Source organism: Stegodyphus dumicola, chromosome 9 (assembly GCF_044657685.1).
Source record: "Stegodyphus dumicola isolate Sdum_Otavi_A_Nest chromosome 9, ASM4465768v1".
NCBI classification, from domain to species: domain Eukaryota; kingdom Metazoa; phylum Arthropoda; class Arachnida; order Araneae; family Eresidae; genus Stegodyphus; species Stegodyphus dumicola.
Window position 1 is genome coordinate 122,215,250 of NC_140776.1, and position 22,806 is coordinate 122,238,055.

The following is a 22,806-nucleotide window of genomic DNA, read 5'->3' on the forward strand; positions in this document are numbered from 1 at the left end:
AGTCAGCGTTCTATTTGCAAATTTTTACAGGGCTAGTTTCGATGGTTTTACCGAACCATCATCCTCAGCTGCCAAAGAGCAAATGTACAAGACAAGATAAGAATCTCTGGACAGGAGTTAAGCTACTGGCACCATCTATTGATGAAGCAAGAAAACTAAAGCGTAATTTCCTTAAAAGGTGAAGGTAAAGATAGACTGGAATAAGGGTCGTTAACTCAAACAGAGATATTTTTTAAAAGTGAAACGCCTTTAGAAAATCTAATTCACTAATGGTAGATGCTTTTTGAATAATTTTGGCTGCAGAAAAATGGAAAGTGTGATTTTCGGACTAACAATGCTGGGCAACAGAGGACGTCTGTGTTTCCTTTTCCCAACATATGCCTCATTAAGACACAATAACACGCCGAACAAATACTAATTCAGAAGTCAAACAACAAAAATCAGCGTTATATTTTCAAATTTTCAAAGGACTAGTTTCGATAGTTTTACCGAATCACCATCCTCAGCTGCAAAAACGCAAATGAACGAGATAGGATATAAGGATCATATAAGATGATAATGATCTCGTTCATTAGCGGTTTTGCAGCTGAGGATGGTGGTTCGGTAAAACCATCGAAACTAGTCCTGTGAAAATTTGAAAACATAACGCTGATTTTTGTTGTTTGACTTCTGAATATGCCTCATGTTCTTTAACGCAAAATTTTAAGGATGTCTTAGTTTGACCTATGTAAATTAAACCACATTGGAAAGGAATCCTGGAAATATCCCAGAAATTCATATCCGGAATGGGGTTCTTAAGTATGGATCCCGGAATTTTATTTATACGAGAATAAATGATCCGAAAGTTAAATTTCGTAAAATACGAGCAATTTCATAGCTAATTTATTAAAACAAAGGAATAACAGCAGAATTCTTATAATCTCCTAAAACAAGAGTGTGCCTTTTGGTGTGTTGATACGAGAATTTTTTAACTGCTTGGTCAATATTGCTGGGTGAAGAGCCCCTACTAATAGCTACTGCTTTTCAATAATTTAGTTCTCGAGAGGCAGTTTGGAGGAGGAAACCTGAAGTGCACGGAAAACAAAGAAATAAAATGAAGCTAACTTTTGTTTAGTCGGATGACATGATTTGAATTGTGGTGGAAGGCAAACCGATGAAGGTTTACGATGAACGGTAGTACCGAAGTTGGATGTGTTACGTGTGACCAAAATATCGAGGAAAGGAAGAGAATTGCATTTCTCAAGTTCAAAAGTGAACTGAATAGCAGGATCAGTGGAATTCATTACTGAAAGAACTCTATTTAAGTCATCTTTGTTACCGTCAAACAGGGTAAAAATATCGTGTACGTAGCGGAACCATACCGGGAAGTTTTAAGTTTTAAATAATTTTGATTCATAATAATGCATATAGATATCAGCCAGGAAGGGACTAAGAGGACTTCCCATGACATAGGTTATACAAATTTTAGACGTTTGCATAAAAGATTTAAATAACTTTATAAGGTATTTCTCCCACTTTCCTAGCGTCCTTTGTGGTGTAGTGGTTCTGCACGCTAGGCCGGTATTCCAGAGGTCCGTGTTTTGATTCTCGGCGAAGGCGGTTGTTAATTTTTCATCTCTCTGGCTTCCAAAAAATACCTAATGTCTCTACAGTGGCGCTAGAACTAAAAAGGTTGTGGATGATGATTCTCCGCACCAGGCGACTAGGTCCCCTAAAACCCTAGTCGCCCTTTAAAAAGGGGAGTAGATAAGGTATTTCTCCCACTTTCCTAGCGTCCTTCGTGGTGTAGTGTTTCTACACGCTGGGCCGGTATTCCAGAGGTCCGTGGTTCGATTCCCGGCGAAGGCGGTTGTTAATTTTTCATCTCTCTGGCTTCCAAAAAATACCTAATATCTCTACAACTTCAGTTCTTAATTTGAAGTAACGCTTAGAGAAGATCATTCATTCTCAGGGATTTGCTCACTGTTAGAGATTTCTCGGATTGATCTATCATAGTCTGCAAGTTTATAGAATTTAGTTTACAATAGCTGGAAATAGATTATTTCCGGGTATCTATTTGATTTGGATTTTGAACTTTAATTACTAGCAGCTTCAGTTTAGCAGTTTGTTGTTCGCATCAAACTTGTCAGTTCAAATTCTGTCGCATCAAATTCTGCTGCGTTATATTTGTTTTGCATTTGAAAAACTTCAGTTAACGGCAGGAGAGAATATACGTAGGAATACAAGAACCAGGATTTCATGGTTATACAGTTACAGTCTTCCGACTTTACGCACTAGATAAACTATTTGTAAACATGAAAGTTGTGGATTTTAAGGAAATTCTGAGTTTACATAACAACATAACAATACTGTATATTACAATACCACATGTGTAAATATGTGATACGATTGATGATATATGCATTTAACTATTCACATCAGTCCAAAGAGCGTTATGTGAAGTAACTGTATCGATATGTTTAAAATGTTTGCAGTCAGAAGCTGTTTTTACTAAATTTTGCGGTGTCATTTGTTGTTACTAAGTGTGTTCGTCTATAAATCGTTGAACTGGCGATAATTTGGTTACAGTCGAAAACATTGCGGACGAAAATGTCGCGGAGGAAACTACACAAGGCGAAATCATCGTGGGAGAAAAGAAAGCAAAGAGAAAACATTGCAGTTCTAAAATATCTTGGTAGAAAATGAAGTGGTTTAAGCACTTCGCGGTTTAAAACCATCATCGTCAAAAATATCGTGGTAAAAAATAAAGTAACCACAAATTATCTCATTGCGATAACATCACACTCATGCATTTTTCAAATCCCATACTGACATATTATGTAACTGACTTTTGTCATAACTAACAAATCGACATCCAAAAAATTGATTGCACGCCATACATGAAACTCTTATTTTCGCTCACGATATTTTGTAGCACAATGCGATGTTTTCTCTTTTCTTTCTTTTCTCCCATGATGTTTTTGTATCACGACGTTTTCTCCTTGCGTTGTTTTCTTCGCAAGGTTTTCGCCTGCGATGTTTTTGCCGCGATGTTTTCGGCGGACACCGATAATTTGCAGCTAGGCGGTGCGTGGCCGTTAAATTTTAGCTTAGTACTGGAACTTCCAGTGTAAGATACAGTTTCAGCCAATTAAAACAATTATTTTTTTTAATTTAAAGCAAGTTATAAATTTATCTGCGTCAAGTGAAAGAATAGGATGAACCAAAGATTATGCTGCAAGCAATTATAAAGGAGGAAATGTACAAGACACAGTCTTGTACAACTTGAAAGCAATTCTTAAAAACCACATGACTTCCTTGTACGGAATATGAAATTATACGCATTTTTTCTTGCATTTCATATAAGCTTGATTGAATTAAATCTACTTCGTCGATAGCACATAAACCACAATAGAATAAATACACTCTTTAAAATTCACAATATTTGTTTACCATAGTGACATTCTGGCGTTAAGTTCTCTTAATAGCTTTACATTTCATTCCTTTTATAACTTCAACTTATATCACCGCGATGACAAAAATGTAATTTTGCCGGCTCAGTGAGAATGAAGCCTAAAAGTCGCATGGCGATAAGAACTTCCTGGCATGGTAATTTCTCTAAGGAGAAGCGGAGGCAACGAGAATAGAGAATGGATTAAACATGATTTAATTCGCCATAATAAAAGAAGGCGTTGTCTTCGTTGTTGCGAAGCTTAGTTTCTCTAGATTGTCAACAAACCACTATTCTGCCAAGTTTCAAATGTAAATAAACATGGCAGCCATGGCCAAAATAATTAGGCTTATCCTCACTTAAACAACTTTTAAACTGTTGATAATTCTACAAATATTGCATGTAGATTTACTAAAGGCATAAAAACCTTAACCGGAAGATACGAACAACATAATTTAATCATTTTAAAGCAAAAAATGCACAATTTACAAACATATAAGAATAAAGAAACTGAGATCACTGGCTCATCACTGTATAAAGTCGTATAGGACGCACACTACATTGAAGCAGTGGTTCCGAACACTGAAGTGTGCAATACGTCAGTGTGCAATACGTGCATGCGTCCTATACGGCAGAAACAGAATGGATATATATATAACATATATTTATATACTTTTGGTACGGCCGATTGGAACCAAAATACGAGGTGCACATCTACATGTAATAATAGTCCTAGATACAAAATTTCAACGTTCAGATGCTACTTGTTTTTGAGTTATGGGAGATACGTAAGTACGTACGCACAGATGCCACGAAAAATTCTCTTCAGAATTCATTTTAAATCAGATTTATAATTTTTGTTGGGGGAAGAGAGTCCTTTATTCTGTCCTTACTTACAGATATCACGCAAAAAATCGTTAAATTGCATTCGATAGCGGTAAAAATGGATATTTTCATTGAAATATGATGCCTGAAACTTTTCGCGATTACTATACTTCCTTTTCACTTCGTACAAGAAAGTAAAAAAAGTATTAGTTACTATGTCACTAAGATTGATTAAATAATATTTATTCAATAAATCAATGTAAATTGTAAAATCAGATGTATGAAAATAGAAAATTATTATACTGACCTTCTGCTGATATTAAGCAAAATAAATTCAGAGCAAAAGCAATACTAAGTAAAGAAACATCGATTTTTTCTTTACTCCTCTTCGATCTTCTACCGAACTTCATCTTCTAGTAAATTGATCTGAAAATAATACACACGAAAAGTAATCAGATTAAAAATAGAGAGGTAAAATGAAAATACCCCGTTAAAAATGTCAGAAAATGTCATCTGATTTTGAAAAGGGCCTTTCAGCAGAGGCGGGTTATGCGACTGTGGGCCTAGCGGCCTCCAAGGGGACCTAGCGACCGCCAAGGAACGAGCGGCCTGCGAAAACATAGCGGTTTGGAAATATAAGGTTTCCTTTTTTTTTTTTAATTAAAGAACGATAATCAAACAGAATTGTTTATTACAGTTACCTAAGTAAAATAATATATTCATAAATCCATTTTACTTAAAAGTAACATGTTGAAAAAGATAGTGACATCTTGAATTTTATCGCATTTTGCTATCTACTTATTTTTTCGTATTCTTAGAAATTATGCGCTGAAACTTTCCAAAAACAACCACCTTTAGTTTTAAGGAATTTTGTGATCTCATAGAGGTGAGTGGCGTAGAGAAAATGGCCAACATTCGTATGTTTAATCTGTTCGCTTTCCATAAAAATACTGATTAGTTTCAGCTATTACGGAAGTAGCCACTGTGAAAGGTTTTTGTTGACAATTGTCTATGAGCTATCAAGCAGTAAGCGATCTTCCCTCATTTTTTAAACTAAATTTGATGGCACTGTAATCAAAATTCGTCAATGACTGTTGCTAATCATACTGCTGCCGTATTAATAACGTTTGCACACTTCAGTGTTCGGAACCGCTGCTTCAATGTAGTGTGCGTCCTATACGGCTTTATACAGATTTTCTTTTTGTGACAATAGTTATAACCGCTTCGCATTTGTTAAATTGAGAATATAAGCATTTATAATAATGTCTGGTTATTTTTTGTGAATGAAATGACATTTCAGTTTAATTACAATTAAAAAAATTACCATACTATAGATAATATCATTACAATTTCAAAATTATCATATTTTGCAAGAAAATAAATACGTCTTAGTTCTCCAACGTATACATTTTTTTCAATTTAGCTTCGTTAATAAGACTAAAAAATTCTTCCGGGTATTAATATTTTTATTATGAATAAAATCCAATCCGGAATAAAAAAAATCTATCGACTAGTTATGCCTCATACCATTTTTCACGTATTTTTCGTATTACAATAGCGTAAACCTTGCCAATGTGACATATATAAAAACAATATTTTTTTCCTTAATAATATTTTGCAACAAATTTATCAAAAATTTATACTATTAGTATAGTTAACAAACGATGCTTCCGAAGGGATATATTGTGTGCATTTGCTACAAATTTCTGCTCTGAATGTACACTATCACTTCCATAAAAAATAAAACGAAAGATAACTACAAAATTCTTTAACAACTCATCGTTGTTTATATCAGTATTTCCTAAATAAATTTATTTGCGAACCATTTTATGGTTTGAGTAACATACGGAAACTCTTTCAGTGCTTTTAATACAGGATATAAAAGTGCATTCATTGTAGTGGAGAAATTCTTGTGGTTCTAGGTCAATATATATGTCAACTGAAAGTTTAATTCCCAGAGAAAAATTCAACCATTTTATCTTTTTTTCATGCAGCAGACATAAATACAGTCGACTTCTGTATGAAATTAAATGACATTGTTTCAATCATATTAAATTATAATGTTGGTTTTAGATCCTTGTTTTCCTGTAGTGTTAAAAAATAGAAAAAAAAATACTAGCATATATTTTAAGAAGCTTAGTGTTCTCACATTTTGTGCTATTTGATAAGATTCTAATCAATCACTTCCGTCGGTCGTTTAGTAGTGCTTGACAAGAGTGCTAATTGTATGGTCGAAATATAAAATGTTCTAGTTTTGAATATAAAAGAATTTTAGTACACATGGCAGTCATACAGTAAACCCAAACTGTACTGTAATATTGTTCCACCCACCAGATAAGAAAATAACTGTTCATATGTCTATTTTAATGTATAAAAATGTTTTAATCCTCTGAAATCGGTGGGAAACTATTTGGCAATCACTAGTTTGCGCATTTCTTTATTTTACTTACATTTTAGCAATACGAGCTCGGTTTTTATTAAATTGCAAGTGTGAGTGTAATTTTTTTAAAGAGAAAAGACATATTTCTAGGACTTTTCCTGTACGTTTGCACTTTAAGGGGACGTCGTACTCCAAAATCTATGAAATTACTGATGTTTCAATTTTTGGCTAAAACAGTACCTTAATACTTTTACTACACTGAAGAGAAATTCTGAAACGATCTGATGATAATAAGTGGTACAAAAAGCGCTTTTAAAAATTTTGAAAGCATTTTAAATGCTCCACATCCTCAATGTTTATTCTTTTCACTTCCTAATTGTTTCGGTAACTTATTAAAAATCGGCGTAAAAGAAGAGGAGTATAATTAAATATTATTGAAATTATCTGCAAACTCAGTTTATGTGTATGAACTGATTTATTTAAATAATACGTGAATCTGGAAAAAAAAATTTTTTTTCACTTTTTAACTGGCAGATTTACATATATTCAGATCAACAAATATTTCCATATGTATTATCAGTCAATTTTGCTATGCTTCTTCAAGAATTGAAATTATTTGTGATAAAACACGAACAGAAAGAGGTGACGTAATGAAAGTGATCAAGCTTCTGACTATAGCGCTATTGAAAATTGTGCTGAAACAAACATTAAGCTCTTCAATTAATTAAAATACACCTAAATTAATTTAAAATACAATTTGTATACGAGACCAAATGGCTAAAAGAAGAGAAAAAATCATACATACTGCTGAGCGGTTTTAAATAAAATATTTTATGTCTGTTCAAATTTAAAATTTTGCTTTTTGTAAAAATGAATAAAACGATAAATTAATACTACCAGTATTGATTATAACCGCTTGAATATTGATTATAAATGATTTAGAAAACATACAATAGTTATTTCTTATATTAAAATTGTTTTCGGTGTGTTTTACAAAACAAAAACACGGGAAGGAAAATTCTATTTGCATTTTATGATATTTTTTGCAATATTTCTGGGCCAGGTACGGTTTTAAATAAAATCTTATAATTTATGTTTATATTGGCCAATCGAAAAGTACTACGCTTTATTATGTATATGTATGTATTGAAATTGGGTAATAAAATTTTTAAGAAATTTGAAATGGTTTAATGACCATTTAGACAATTTATATTCTTTAAACTTCGTTTCCTTAGTTTGCAATTTTTTGATAAATCCTTTTACTTAAAGTCCTAAAACTTATACAGATATTTACTAAATTATTTAATATTTTTACTGGTTATTTAAAATTATATACTTCTTAGAAACAAGGATGATCTTTGCAAAATTCTGAAAAGAAAAATTATTGGAAGTGAAAATGTGATTGAGGTGATATTTTTTTTCAAAATGTTTTACATAAAAATGCGCTTTTATTTTTTTCTCAGAAATATATTCGTTAATTGCAAAATCAATCCGTTAAATTATTAAGTAAAATATTCTCATAAACACAATAAAAATTTGGGGGAAAAGCATTGAAAACTGCAGGAGAAGAAAACCATTTTAATTGCTAAATGTTTCTTCAAAAAATGTAAACATTAAAAAAAATTTACCGGCAAAATTTTTTTTCAGCTTAAATTCATTTAATAATATTAATAAAAACAGGTGAAAGTTCTTAAATAAATAAAATCATTCAAAAGATACCAAGTCCCCTTAATAACGTCAATTGCTAAGAATTCAGAATCTTAACAAAACCTAAGTAGTTAATATATTGTACATCAGTGGATGGACAAAAATATGGAAACACCTTGTGAAATGCATGTTTGAAAAGAAAGATTGATTTTAATGAAAGATGTAGGTGGCGCTGGCGGTTTTGACTACTGACACCACCTATATAACTTCGTAAATGTGCTAAACAGTTCAGTTGTTGTCGGAGTACTGTTATGTGAGGTTGTCATTGCATTATGTCAGAGTTAACAGACTTCGAACGTGGGCAAATTGTTGGAGCACGTATGGTAGGTGCTTCCGAAAGCAAGGTAGACGAGGTGTTTAGTGTTTCAAGAGGTACTGTATCGAAGATTTATTCCGCATATTTGAAAAGCGGAAAAACATCATCTGCTAAATCACAGCGCGGACGAAAGCGTGTCCTGAGTGATCGTGACAGATGATCATTAAGGGCAATTGTGACGAAAAATAAGAAGACCACAGCTGCAAAAGTTACTGCTGAAATGAATGTTGTGTTACCGAACCCTATGAGTACCAAAACAATTAGAAGGGAGTTTCATAAACAGGGAATTGCTGGCCGTGCTGCAATTGAGAAGCCACTCATCAGTGCTGCTAATGCCCGTAACAGGAAAAGGTGGTGTTTAAGTCATAAAGCCTGGACTATAGAGCAGTGGAAGCAGTGGAGCATATGGTCTGACGAGTCTTCTTTCCCATTGTTTCCCACTTCTGGTCGAGTTTACATCTGGAGAACGCCATCTCAAGCCTATAATACAGAGTGCTTGTTGCCAAGAGTGAAACATGGCGGGGGTTCTGTTATGGTTTGGGCAGCCATATCGTGGTTCTCTGCTAGCCCCATGATAACTGTGTCAGGGCACATGACTGCCAAGACTTATGTGAACATTTTGGCCGATCAAGTTCATCCCATGGTACAAACTTTGTTCCCCGATGGTGATGGTGTCTTCCAAGACGACAAAGCCCCTGTTCACACAGCTCACATTGTCCAGGACTGGTTTTCTGAGCATGAGGATGAGTTGTCCCATCTCCCCTGGCCACCACAGTCACCAGACCTGAATATTATCGAACCTTTGTGGTCTACATTGGAACGGAAAGTGCCTTCTCGTTATCCACAGCCAACATCGTTATCTGAACTTGCCACCGTTTTGCAGAAAGAATGGTATAATATTCCCTTGGCAAACATACAGGAACTGTATTTATCCATTCCGAGAAGACTGCAAGCTGTTTTGGATGCAACGGGTTTCCTACACCATATTAAGCAAAGAAACATGTTTTTTTAAAGGTGATTCCATATTTTTGTCCAAACCCTGTATATGAATTTCTGGTACTATTCCGTTTTGAGGACAGTAAAAAATCGCCAAACTGCTGTTGATGCCAATGCTGCCTAAAATAATTGCGGCAACCCTAACGCAAAAAAGGAAGTATGATAGTTAATAACGATTTTAAGATTACTGTTTTTATTTAGATGAAAGGTTAATTTTATATAATACTTTTTTATTATTATAATTTATATAAAAAGGCTAAACATAATGGAAGGACAAGAATAAATAACTATTTCAGATAATTATTATAATTTGTATAAAAAAAGCTAAATATAACTGAATGAATTCCTGCATCGCTGTTTCGCTACAGAGTTATCGCTAAAGCATAATTTCATCTCGTTGGTTGTTCAAACATAATTTTCTATAATGAACGATGCCTTTTCTTTCTAAAAATTCTATTTCAGACTTTTCGTCATGGGCAATTCCCAAATTGTTAAATCCATAGGATATCAAAAGAAGATTTAAAAATAAAACTAGTATTTCAATGGCGTCTTAAGAAATATGGAACTATCTAAACTTACGCAATTTGAAATCAGCGCGTACTCTAGATTTGGCGGGCTGTTAAATGGGCGCGTTTGCTAGATTTGGCTAGATAATTTTGACACACTAACATGTTTCAAGATAAACGTTATTATGTTTTTCTGATGTAGATTAATTTTCCAATTTGACTTTTTTTTAATTTTTTTAATTTTTTTTACTATTCTAGTTTCCATTGCATTCAAAGAGAGATCTTTCTTTGCTTTAAAAAAGGGTTAAAAACTATTCATGAAACGCGATGTTAAAAGAAAATTAAACTGTACGCCTCTGATATATATATGGAACAAGAAGCGTTAGAAGCATTATTACTTCTAAAATAATACATGAATTTGCTGAAACGAAGTAAAAAAAAATATTAAGCCTGCTACTTGACAGTCATCTAATTTACTAATCATTTATTTTAATTTCAAAATATTCCATAAAGTGTTCTAGCAGCTTAATGTTTTACATTTCTTTCCCATACAATATTTAATTTCTTAGTAAATTTTAATTTTCATGTATTTTAGTTCTGATATGCAGAGGAAATAATGTAAGAATATTAAAATAAAATTATTAAGTCATAATGTTATTAAAATTTAAATTGAGTAATTACATGTATTTAATTATTTATTACACTTCAGCATTAATTGCCTTTCAAGCATATATGTAAGCAAATATTTTCTTTGGGACCCCAAACATTTTACCGCCAGGGGCCCCAAATTGGTATAACCCCTCCCTTGCCTTGCAGTGGTATATGCACAAGCATTCTTGTTACAGGACTTCATGCTTTAACAAGAAGTTTTGTATATTTGTTTGTATATATATATATATATATATGCGTATGTGTGTGCGTGCAGGATAGCATTTCCTGTCGCTAAACTCTTGTGTGAGCTCAAGTTCATCTATAGAATTAAAATATGGGTGTTTGTTCCCCTTAGGTTTCATTGTAGTGCCTCAGTCAGCATCCATAATGTAGCATCGTTCGTGTTCAAACATTCTAACGTCCAGCAAAATATATTGCTTTACTACTTCAATTCTTCAAAGTAACTAATTAAATTTGGAAACCTTTTCAACCATCTCCTTAATTCTTCGCTTACATAACAAATTCGACGTTCAGTATTTAGATTTAGATTTGAAAAGAAAGTATGCTCATCATTGAATTAAAGTCATTAAAGTGATTTAGTAAGCGTTTGAAATATATAGTGAATTAAGCCATTCCAATGCCAGTTGCATTGGTTACGGTTCTTCACCTACTTACGCGAGTTGTTTTTACGCTCCGTTCATCATGTGTAAAAATTACATTTATTTTTAAATGAATTAAATTACGTTTGTCATCAGTTATACAAAACTGATAAATATGCTATGCCAGTAGTTTCAAACTCAAATTACATGCGGGCCAAAGCACGCTATAAAAGCAGATCTAAAAGTGACGGGCAGACTTTTTTAAACCAAACTAAAAAAAAATGTTTAACAAAAAAATTGAACCAAAGCTTAAATTTTATTTACTAAATATATGTCAAAACATACATAAACGGCACTAATAACGAAAAAAAGGAAAAATTTCCAATTTATTTTTATTTTCCGTTTGAAATCTAGGCTGGGCAAAAAATTTTTATTTCTTATACTTTGTAATTGAAACGTATTAATAGATAAATATTAAGTGTTCAGACCGGCATTTGCTTCAAATAATTCTGATGTGTTGAATTAATCACTAAATAACTAATTTAAACTAAAAATAAACAAATTATGAGAACTTTCCAAGTGGGACAAAACTTGAGAATAAATAATGACAATTCAATGATGATCTTTACTTTTTATTTACTAAATTTTTCTTGGACGCATGCAGCACAAATATACATATTTGTATGAAAATTAATTATAAACTTCTTTATTTCTTACTAGAACTTTCAGCTATAAAAACTCATGGCGTTTCGATTTTGATCAAGTTTATAAGTTTGGGGAAACATTAAAAGAAACTATCTTTACCACGAGTTATACATGCTCATGGGTTAATGTGGTTCTTGATCGAGACTTATAAGTTTTCAATTGCCGAAAACAATATTCACATATAAATATATCCCCAAACAAAGCGATTATTCTTATAACAAAAATTCGTAATGCGTGATCTTTTGACAAGTATGAGAAAAGGTTTAATGAGATCTCAGTCTTAAAATCTTTGAATAAGTCTTGTATCACATAATAAATTAACTAGTTCCATTTAAAAAGATTTTCTGGAGCATTAATCACATTTATTTTATAGTACTGCAAATAATGTAAAACTGAACTAAAAATCATCAAATTTTACACATTTCTTCAAATTCTTGCCATAATATAACGTCATAACGATACTAATTATTTTATGGGAAATATATTTACGGACCGCATAAAATTGCTCTGGGTGCTGCATGTGGATAGCCAGTTTAAGACAAATGTGCTATGGTATAGAACTGAACATCAAATACTTCTGTTTTAATAGATTTAGTCTTTATATTAGTATACAAACTCTTCTAAATAATAAATGTATGAAAATGTTTTGGAATGTAGGATTTTGTAGGATGCTTCACTGGATCAGTAGCATCACAGGACAGTACTTGTATCCCCATATAGTAAAGTCCTGGTGTCTCGTATGCTTATTCTTGTCCTGTCCTGTTTTAATGAATTGCTAGAAAGTGAGTCGGTTGTTTTAATTAAACTACTTTGGAAAATCATTTAAATTATTCTTGAAAAAATTTAAATGTTCAGAGTTAATTATTTGCTTTAAACAATTAGCAAATATCAGTTTTATGGTTTTGTTCAAAAATACATAGTGTTCTTAACAAGTGTGTGTTATAAAGTTTTCATAGTTATGTAGTAAGTGTACTTCTGGGCATTAAAATTGCTGATGACTGAAAGGTTTAACTGTATAGGTTTGCGCAGTTCTCCACTTGAACAATACAAATACCCTTAGAAAGGCCTCCGTAAAGACACCTCTTCTAAGAAAGCTTTCGTCGAACATTGTCAAAACATTGTCATAACATGCTTAGTTAATTATATGGTCCTAAAGCAAAGTTAATATGAGTATTAGTATAGTAAACACCTTCTCAAAGAGATCAGCCATTCTTTTTGAAATTTTTGAAGTCTACCTTCACTGAGTTAAGGTCCGATTTACAAAATTAGATTCCTGGAGCAAAACTTGTTCTCTACTTTATTATTAGTGATTCTCTACTTTACTGGTTACGTGAAGCTTTTAATTATACCCGGTAATTATATTATATTATTATTCGAATGTTATGTTGTTATTACATCTAAAAATGTTTGTCTTCATTTCAGTTGGGATCCTTAAGAGTTTATGAACTTCACTAAAAACTTGGGAGTTTAGCATTACTTAGTTGTTATTCTTTATATTTATCGGCTAAACTTGACTGTTAATCAGATGTTACATTTAACTGACCAATAACAACAATTTACGCTTACAGTTTCATTTCATTATACATAAACAGAAACATTTAGCACAGACAATGTATATGAAGTCTAACATTTCTTCGCCTAGGTGCGTATGGAACTCTTGCTCCCACAGCAAGTATCTCCTGAGTAATTTTTAGTCTTCTTTTAGTTCGTATTTCATTTTCATGATGTCGTTTCCCTTAGAATTTCATTATTTAAGTATTCCATTCCAAACATGTAAAATTAAAGTTTCAAAATAGTTTATTTTTTTGCAGCAGGTGTTGAATAATGTGGTAATGTATGTCGTATCTATTAATGATATTTTGTGAAAAGTTCATTCATGCCTACATTTACATTTTAGTGTTTCTCACAGATGAGACATGATTTTATTGAAATGAATATGTCTATGACCAAAATTATCGAAGATGGAATTCTGATAATTGCATCTGTTTATCGAGCCTCCTCCGCATTTTCCAAAAACTGAAGTCTGTTGTACCATGTCAAGGCCACGAATTATCCGGCCCCTGCTTTTTAAACAACCATGGACGCTGACACACCTATCGAAATATTATCTAGAGATTCACTTAGTTAAATCTTACTGTCGAAAAATGAAAATCACTTTTGGGATTAGCAAGACCCGTGCAATAATCATGCAGCATATTCATTATTTAAAATGCTGGAGGAGTTTTTTCGCAAGAGTAAGCAGTGCCCGTAAAGAAGAGGCATCAACGATGTTTCGGCCGATGTGAGTTGCCAGTTTATTCAACAGGGTTGTTGAGTCTAAGAATTTCACATGTGTTTCTTACCTTGCAGATTGCCTAATAGTGTACCTTCTGAAAAGGAATTCTTAGGTGAAAATCGGATACGAGTCACGTGCTCACGGGCTCACGTGATATGGTAGAAAATGCAATTTGTCTAACCACGTGAGTCTATTCGGAGGATCAATAATCTAATGTAGTTTAAGCATCCATTGCGAGTGTTGACGGCGATGAAGGCCTGTGATCATAAGTCCCAAAAAATAGGTCTCCGGCTAGTGAGACAGTGAGACTCCGGCGAGTGCATAGGCTGAATTGTATGTACGAACACATTGGGTCTTTCATCAAGTTCTATATAATGGTTAATGCCAAGGTACAAAGAAGCAGATATAATCATTACAACGTGGCCATTCCAGGCATGCCTCGAAACGTCATATATTTATAATAATTCATAATGATGCTAATTATTTCCCTTGACCTACAGATATTTTTGAATCCAACATGTTTCCGTCTAAGGTGTTTTTCCATAATGATATATGTGTCAAAATCAAGTAAACGCTTAGCTTTGCTCATTGAAGCTAAAACCAAGTACTGCACGTGTAGTAGCGACTCAGGTACTATAATATCTATTTTGATCGTGCCACTCAATCCATTAGCTGCGGCAGATGCACAAATTTGCTTAAAACAGAAAACGCTTATTCTTTTCCCTGGTCCTGCATATATTTTTCTTCAGAATTTCAAAATACATACTTGCAGTCTATAGTAATTGAAGTAATTGAAAGTGTTTTCTATTTATGTTTGTTTTCGTATTATTTTTTGGCAATAGCATAGTAAAGACGCATTTTTTACAAACCTTTTTTTTTTTTCTGGGAATAAGTAATAGTGCTGTAAAGATGCTTTTTAAAAGTTTTTTAACTTTGTTTTAGATCTAATTCCTAATTTTTAAATGTCGTTTTTATTTCAGATGAAAAAACGGGAAAGACTCTTAAAAGCCGGAGATTAAATGCTTTAAACCATAATAAACGGAAGCAGTATACCTCACATTTATCAGTCATGTTAAACTTTGTTAAGATAATGGAATGTGATAATACCTTTTAGATATCAAGGTATGATAAGACAGAAGATTACGAACAATTGATTTAGCTACTTTCCATCAGAACCATAATTTAGTTTTTCATTCTTCAGGAACATTTACTTTATGAGTCAGAACTCAAAGTATGAATTATCATTTAAAAGAAAATTGTGAGGTTTCTCTATTTACTTTTAACTAATAGTTCATATTAAGTTAGCACTTTCCTACTACTGTCTTTCCACCCACACTTTTCATGTCAAAATGTAAATGAGATAGAGAGAGTTTATTCAGATTAAGGTAGACTGAAGTGTTATTTAAGCAAGAATTTCGGAAGTTAGTTTTACTCTAAGGTTACGCATGTGAGGTTTCTCCTAACCAGGCTATCTGAGGTGCCTGTAATAGCGGGATAAAGTTCCTCCTGACACAGTTCTACTCAACAGTATCAAAGTTAGTTTTAGAGAGTGTCCGCCTATTCCAGGCCACGTTGTGCTGTGATTATTAGCGACTTGCGTTAACAGCGTTGAGTGTTCTAGCCATTAGGCTTGTCTCGCCGGTTTACTACAAACCAGAGCTCTTCCTGCGCGTTTAAGTATTCTATGAGCCGTTAGGCTAATCTACCACACCTTGAACGTATTAGTTGTTACGTTGTTCTGTTAAGCAAGAAGAGCTTGGCTTCTTGTAACCCAAATTGGGTAATTTTTTAATTTTATGTTTGAAAAAAAAGGGTCTTATACACCCTTCTTCTGATTTCTTCTTCTGATTTCTGGTTTATTTCACAAGGCTAGAAGACAATTCTTCAACAGCGCTTTTTTAAAGTCTAATTTTTATGTTCCTAAAGAGGTACAGACTTTACAAATTTAAACACATATATCAGAGGTTCCAAGTCTGTGTTGGTCATGTTTTAGGAACTCCTCGGCAATTACAAAAAAATAAAATGAGTAAAAAATGGATGACACTGAAAAATAAGAAATCGAAAATAGAAATTTAGAAAATATATTTTAAAGGAGAAATTTCATTAAATTTAATTTCGAGTCTCCTCTGGCAAACGTTGCTTGGCCATTACTTGGAACTGCATGTTTGATAAGTTTCTCACTCATTCCGGATCCTTTGAAAATTCTTCGAATCTGCTCGAAACTTCTCTAAACTTAGCCCTATATAAATACAGGTGTCTTGTCAATATGGAGTAAATTCACAGAGAACGTTCTTAGCGATAATACCGTGATATCATAGCGATTTTTCCACGAGCTTTCTGTGCATTTAACTTTTTTACAAATTTAGCTATGTAACAATAAAGTATTAATTAATAAATGAGATAGAAAAAGCAATGAACTGCATAAAACCTTTATCTCTTAAAAGCAGAATCTATATACTAATGTGTGAAGAATATGGGAAGCCACCATGAGTCCCACTTGCTGCTCATTGAAATAAGATGGTTGTCTCGAGGCGTTAACATATGCACAAAACTGTGCGCTAAAATAACAAAACTGGTTTCATTAAACATTTGTTTATATTCTCTTAATTCAGGTTACAGTGTACTTTATTCTCTTAAATAAAATTGTGATTACCTTCTGTAAAGAGTAATAAAAATTTCAAATAACAAGTAATGAGGTAATATGTGTTTGAATTAGATTGATTACAATGATTAATTGCAGAAACGGAATTTATTGTAACGATTTTAATGTTGCTGTCAGAAATAATGGAACATATCTGTATTTCTAACTTTTCCCAATTTTGCTTTCAGAATAAATTGGAATATTACGGTAAAGTTAAAATTTTTAAATGTAATTTCTTTCATGGACATTGCACTGCTGCTTAGATATTTCCTTACTTAGCATTCCCCTACTCTCTATGTCTTTTCCTGCTCCTGTAACAGGAAGATAGCCATCGTGTGCGTTACCATATACAAATAACCTAACCTAACCTTTACATGAAATACAATTCTTAAACATCATTAACTTCCAAGACAAAGAACGGGTCTAAGGGGTTCCATTAGAGGAGCTGATTCTAAAAAGTGCTTCGCATGTCAAAAGGTTTGGGAACCATTGGCATATACAGATATATTACTTATCGTACATTTCTCTTCCTCGCATATTTCCCGTCATAACATTCTCAGCATGCAATTTAGAAACTTCTGATTTGTGACCGGGTTGCAATCCCAGAGAAGGCACGGGTGTTTGTAACGTATAGTGTCTTTTTGGCATAGGAGCATTTTAAATATCTTAGAGCTAAGACTCTCTTCCTAAAAGTTGGTGGTATGCGAAAAGGATAGGGAACTTTTAGATCCGTCTACCTGGCAAGTCTTCCATCGAAACTGGGCCGGAGCTGGGGAAAGCCGGGCTGTCACCTATTAAGTACCCAGGCCCAAAATAGGCGTTTTTTACCTTTTGTTCATGAAAGAGTTCATAGACTTAATTGAGATCCACTCCAATTTAGAGGATAAGTAGCAACGACAGCAGATGTGTAACACTTTTTCTAGTGAAAGGTATGCATTTTCTTTTATATATAGGTTTTATTTGTATAGATAAATATTTCGTGATTTTTATATTCGAAGCATAGTTCAACGCTTTTTATTCCAGGTCCAAGTTGAAGAGTTTTCATTTAAAGAACTGTTTACGAGCTTCTGCGTAAAAAATCACAAATATAGTATGAAATAGGTAACATGTATTTACTCATCTCTATGTAATCTTGATAAAACTGAAAACACCTTTCACAAACACTACCAGCTTAACATGCTCGCGTTATCTCAGTCGTCAAAACGTCAAGACAGGCACTTGCTTAATCACCGTCAAGGAGAAAAGTAGTAGTTCGAATTAAGCCATTTGAATGTATTTTTAAGAATTTGAACAAGATTGTAATCACTATTAATCGAACATGGCGAAATCTCGTAAGGAATTTGAAATGTTGCTCCTAGTGATAAGAAAATCCAAAATCGTCGCAAATCAATTTGAGTAAAAGATTTCAAACATGATATAAAATATAACTGTACAATAAAAACATAAAAGATTTCTTCTTACCTGTCTAGCTGAGTGATTTACGAAGATGAAATGTCAAACACTGAGTAAAGCCCGTTACTTTGCCTCTTCCCGCATGCAGATAAGTGACAGCAACTCTCTACGTATCAAATTTTCTTTACTTGAAAGGAGGCGGGATTTCATCAGGGCAAAGGTTTCACAGCTACCTTGCTCATATTGCACTGTTGTTTGTATGGTTAGTATTGAAGATAACTTTCTCTATCAGTGCGGGAAAGATTAATTTTATTTGAACGGTTTTCAAACTACAGTATTAATGATCGGTTTTAAATGAATATTTAACTAGGGATTAATTACTGAATTTTAATCACTATGCAGCAAAGTAAAGAAGTTCCCTAATTAGCTACTGCGATTAGGTCGGTGTGGTTTAAGTTAGAATTAGAGAAGTTAAGAAAATTAAAATAGTTTATCAGAAATTTGATATCAGGTTAATTCGCAGATACCAAAGTATTTTTCATGTCACGTGGATAGATTCCCAGTATTTAATTTGACTTTGGGACCGTTTCTCTTTCATAATGCATGTTTATCAGTGTATTTTAGTCCGTAATAGAATTTACGGTGTCACTGATAAAAATCAATAGTACAAACTGTAAGCATTCGAAATATTTAAATGAAAAAGACATACTGTTAGATTAAAAGGAAAATATTAGATTAAAAAGATAGACTATTAGATTAAAATGATTTAGAAAAAATGAAAGAGACTTGTAAACTGAAATTACTTTTGCTTCAGCAAGAAAATGCAGTTGAATAATAAAGATGTGTTGGTGAATGCTAGGATACAGAAGTCATGTTTTTCAACTTATTAAGATATTCGTGTGCAATGCAGAAATTTACCGTTAGACATTCTGTTACAAAGAAGAGTTCAAGTTACGCAATATATATAACGAATCAGAGAAACCAACAGCAATCTAACGTCATGTTAAACATCAGTTTTTATAACAAATAACCGGAAGATTACTGCCATGATTGTAAAAAGACCCATTAGTAGCCAAGCATTCAAAGACTGCTGAATACTGGTAGTTCGTCCTGGGTTCTAAGCCAAGCGAACGAGCAGGCTGCATGGTTGGTTTTCGTGTTTTTAGCCATGTGTAGGGTGAATGCGAGCTGATTTCCCTTAGAAAGTCCTCCAGGAAGGCATTCTTCCTCTTAGAAAGGCAGTCCTCACGTGCTTTGTCATATTTAAATAAGTTAAGAAAGCGTAGTTGTAAAAAAGTGTCTGGAACAGAATATGCTTTCATGGCAGTTTTTATTTTAGTACTGAAACAATTAGTCTTAACTGAAACTGTGTCATTCAACTGACTGTGGTACTGAAAAAAATTGTTCTTATGTATGCCATAAATAACTGCCAGCTTTCCTTGAAGATTGCCCTTTAAGGTGGACATTGCCATAATTAGCTTATGAGTAGAATAAAAGATAAAGTAAAAAAATTAAGGCGGACATAGCCTTAATTAGCATATGCGTGAGCAAAATAGTGAATTATGCTGACAAAGTGCTGTCGACAGATGCAGATTCATTCTAAAATATCAGCTTTAAAAGTTGAAGATGCACCAGTTTTGTGTGAGAGGTAATCGGTGTTCAAAGCTAAGCATGACACTTAAAAAAAACCGAAGTACTTAAAAGTATATGAGAAGCAAATACACACTTTCAAATATAAATGATATTACACCGTATCATTAAAGTTGCGGGAGAAAAATTATATTATACTCTTAAAGTGTAACCTATGAGATAAGAGTTATAAACAAATGTCAGAGTATCCAGGAATTTATAAAGGTTCAAACTATTAAAGAGGAATAACCGCCCCCCACCGACGGGGTAGTGGTTAGTGGTGCTGACTGCTGTACCGAAGGGCCCAAGTTCGAATCCTGAGAAGGCATGAATGTGTGTAAATGTATAGTGTCTCTGGAGCATACGGGCACTTAAAATGCATAGCGAATCGAAACTCCTTCTTAGTGGCTTTGGTGGTAGGAGACGATTAGACCCGTCCCACGGGGTGCTCTTTCTCAAGATTGGCGCGGATCTGGACAAAGTTGTACTGGCACCTATACGGAGGTCAAGGCCATGCCAACGACAGACGCATCATGCACTCCTTGATACGATAAAATTCGTGGACTTTTTCTGATTAGCTTAGACAAGTGAGCTCGGCCACAATGAAACGGAGCAAATTATTAGAATTAGTAAGTACTAAGATTATGTAAAGTATTACATGACGAAAAAAGTATAAAGGGTAAATTAAAATAAAATTGTAAAATGAAGTTTAAGTAAGGTCGATTAAATTATAGTAACAACAGGCGTGAAAAGAAATGTAGTAGAGCCTCGATTCTTCGAGTTAACCGGGATCGTAACCACCTCGTATAGCCGGAAATTAGGTAATACAGACTGAATTTTAAATCATGCTAATTTTGTTTTTGACACCGTTTTCTGATAAATGGTTACTTGAAGTTTTGAAAATACGCAGGTTAATAAGAATACATGAATGTTAACAGTTTAAGAATCTGATTCCTTACTAGGTAAAATTTATGTCCTTCATTTAAACAAATAATACATAAAAGATTTTATCTCGTGAGAAAAATATTTAGGAAAAACTGTGATAAACAAACTCCATCAAAATTTACACAATCTGATGAATTGTGAAAGTTCTTACATGCATTTTCATAAACTATTTTTTCTCTTTTTGGGGAAAAAAAATCTATTACCCTTCTTGTGACAGTCCTAACATTCTATCAGCACTTGCAGAGCCACGCCAGTTTTAAACAACAAAACATTCTCAGTAGAAGCAAAGGGATGTTTCCTGAAGTAATCAAGTACATTGCTCAAGGCCTGAACGTCTACCAATAAGAGAGCGGTAAAACTGATTAGCAATAATAGTTCAACACAAGTTCAAATCCCGACGACTGGGCTGGCTGCATGGGAGTTTTCATGCTTTTCCCCATGTGGAATGTGAACAAGATCCAATTTCTTCTTAAATGTCATTCATGAAGGCATCCCGTCCTTTAGGCGGATAGCTCTAGAGGGCTTTGTAATCATCAAAATAAAAGTAAAGCTTCAGCAGTGCAAACTTTCAAATTCAGCGATACCTTGACATCCTTTTATTCTTTGAAAATTCTTTTATCTTAAAAACCGATGGTCAGTAAACGTTGTTTAAGATACGTAAACCTCATTTTCTCCCATAATGCACAACAGGAAGGCATTTAAGTGACTCATCACTGATAAGAGAGGTCAACAGATAGCCCATTGATAGCAAAATTCCAGAATGTTGACCTTATTTTCTCTGTTAAACTTGTAATAAAGTTTCTCCTTCTTTACCCCGTACCTTCGTGTTGTAACTCAAAGGCGCATCCAGTTAGGAACCTGAAGGTTCTGAGTTCGAGTCCTAGCGAGGACATCGTTCAATTTTGATGTTTTCATGTTCAACTGGGTACATCCTTCCTAGTTGCTTCTTAAGTGGAAGAGATTATAAGGAATTTTCTCTTTCTTTACCGCGTGCCTTCGTGATGTAACTAGAAAGCATGCCAAGCTAGCAATATGGATGCTTGGAGTTTGAATCCGGACGAAAGCGTCATTAATTTTCATCGTTCCTGCTCTGAAATAAACCCACTACATTTTCCAATGATAGTTTTTTTTTTTTTTTTTTTGAATCGATTATCGGTGGTGTTAACAACAACTTTGGTTGATAGAAGCTCTATTGTATTAAACTTAAAAATGATGGAACATGTAGGAAATTGCAAAGTTTAAAGAATTAAATTAAAATTTCTGTACAAAAATTAAATAAAATAATAGTGATAAGTATATTATGAGAATATTCTGTTCATAACTGGAAAATATAACAAATAAGTCAGAGTATGCAAGACATTTAAGAAAAGTGAAAGTGCGACTGAAACGAAAAGCTTTTTCTAAAGCTAAATAATAAAATAAGAGAAAAGTAATAAAAAATAATGTATACGAAATGTATAATTACGTTGAAAAATATAAGAAATAAGTTAAAACTAAGAATCGTTGAAAATTACAACGGTTATAAAATATGAGAAACATAACGGAGAACGTAAGAAATTAACTATGCTCTTGCCGGGATTCGAACCACGGTCCTTTTGATTGCTAACTGAGGACTGTGCTATCAGTTACATTACAAAAGCACACGCAAGTTTGAAGGCAATTATTCCTGATAATCTTAAACACGCAGTTAGGAAAGCTTTTTGCTCTGCCACACATGAAATGCTGGGAAGAATGTCACAAAAGGACTTTGATCGCATCATGTGTTCAATACAAGGGAGCACAAATCACTTAATGGATTTAACACAGTCA

General features: G+C 33.4%; 1 protein-coding gene across 1 annotated transcript in view; it reads right to left on the reverse strand.

Annotated features, from left to right (window-relative positions):
• LOC118190707 (fibroblast growth factor receptor-like 1) overlaps positions 1-18,640 on the reverse strand; it is a 59,870-nt gene extending 41,230 nt beyond the window's left edge. Inside the window, exons 1-2 of the mRNA XM_035361460.2 lie at positions 18,493-18,640; positions 4,563-4,681 (exon numbers count right to left, since the gene is read on the reverse strand). Coding sequence (XP_035217351.2) covers positions 4,563-4,665 — 103 coding nt within the window. The 5' untranslated portion in view covers positions 4,666-4,681; positions 18,493-18,640. The remainder of the gene's footprint in view (positions 1-4,562; positions 4,682-18,492) is intronic.
• Positions 18,641-22,806: the final 4,166 nt, after the last annotated feature.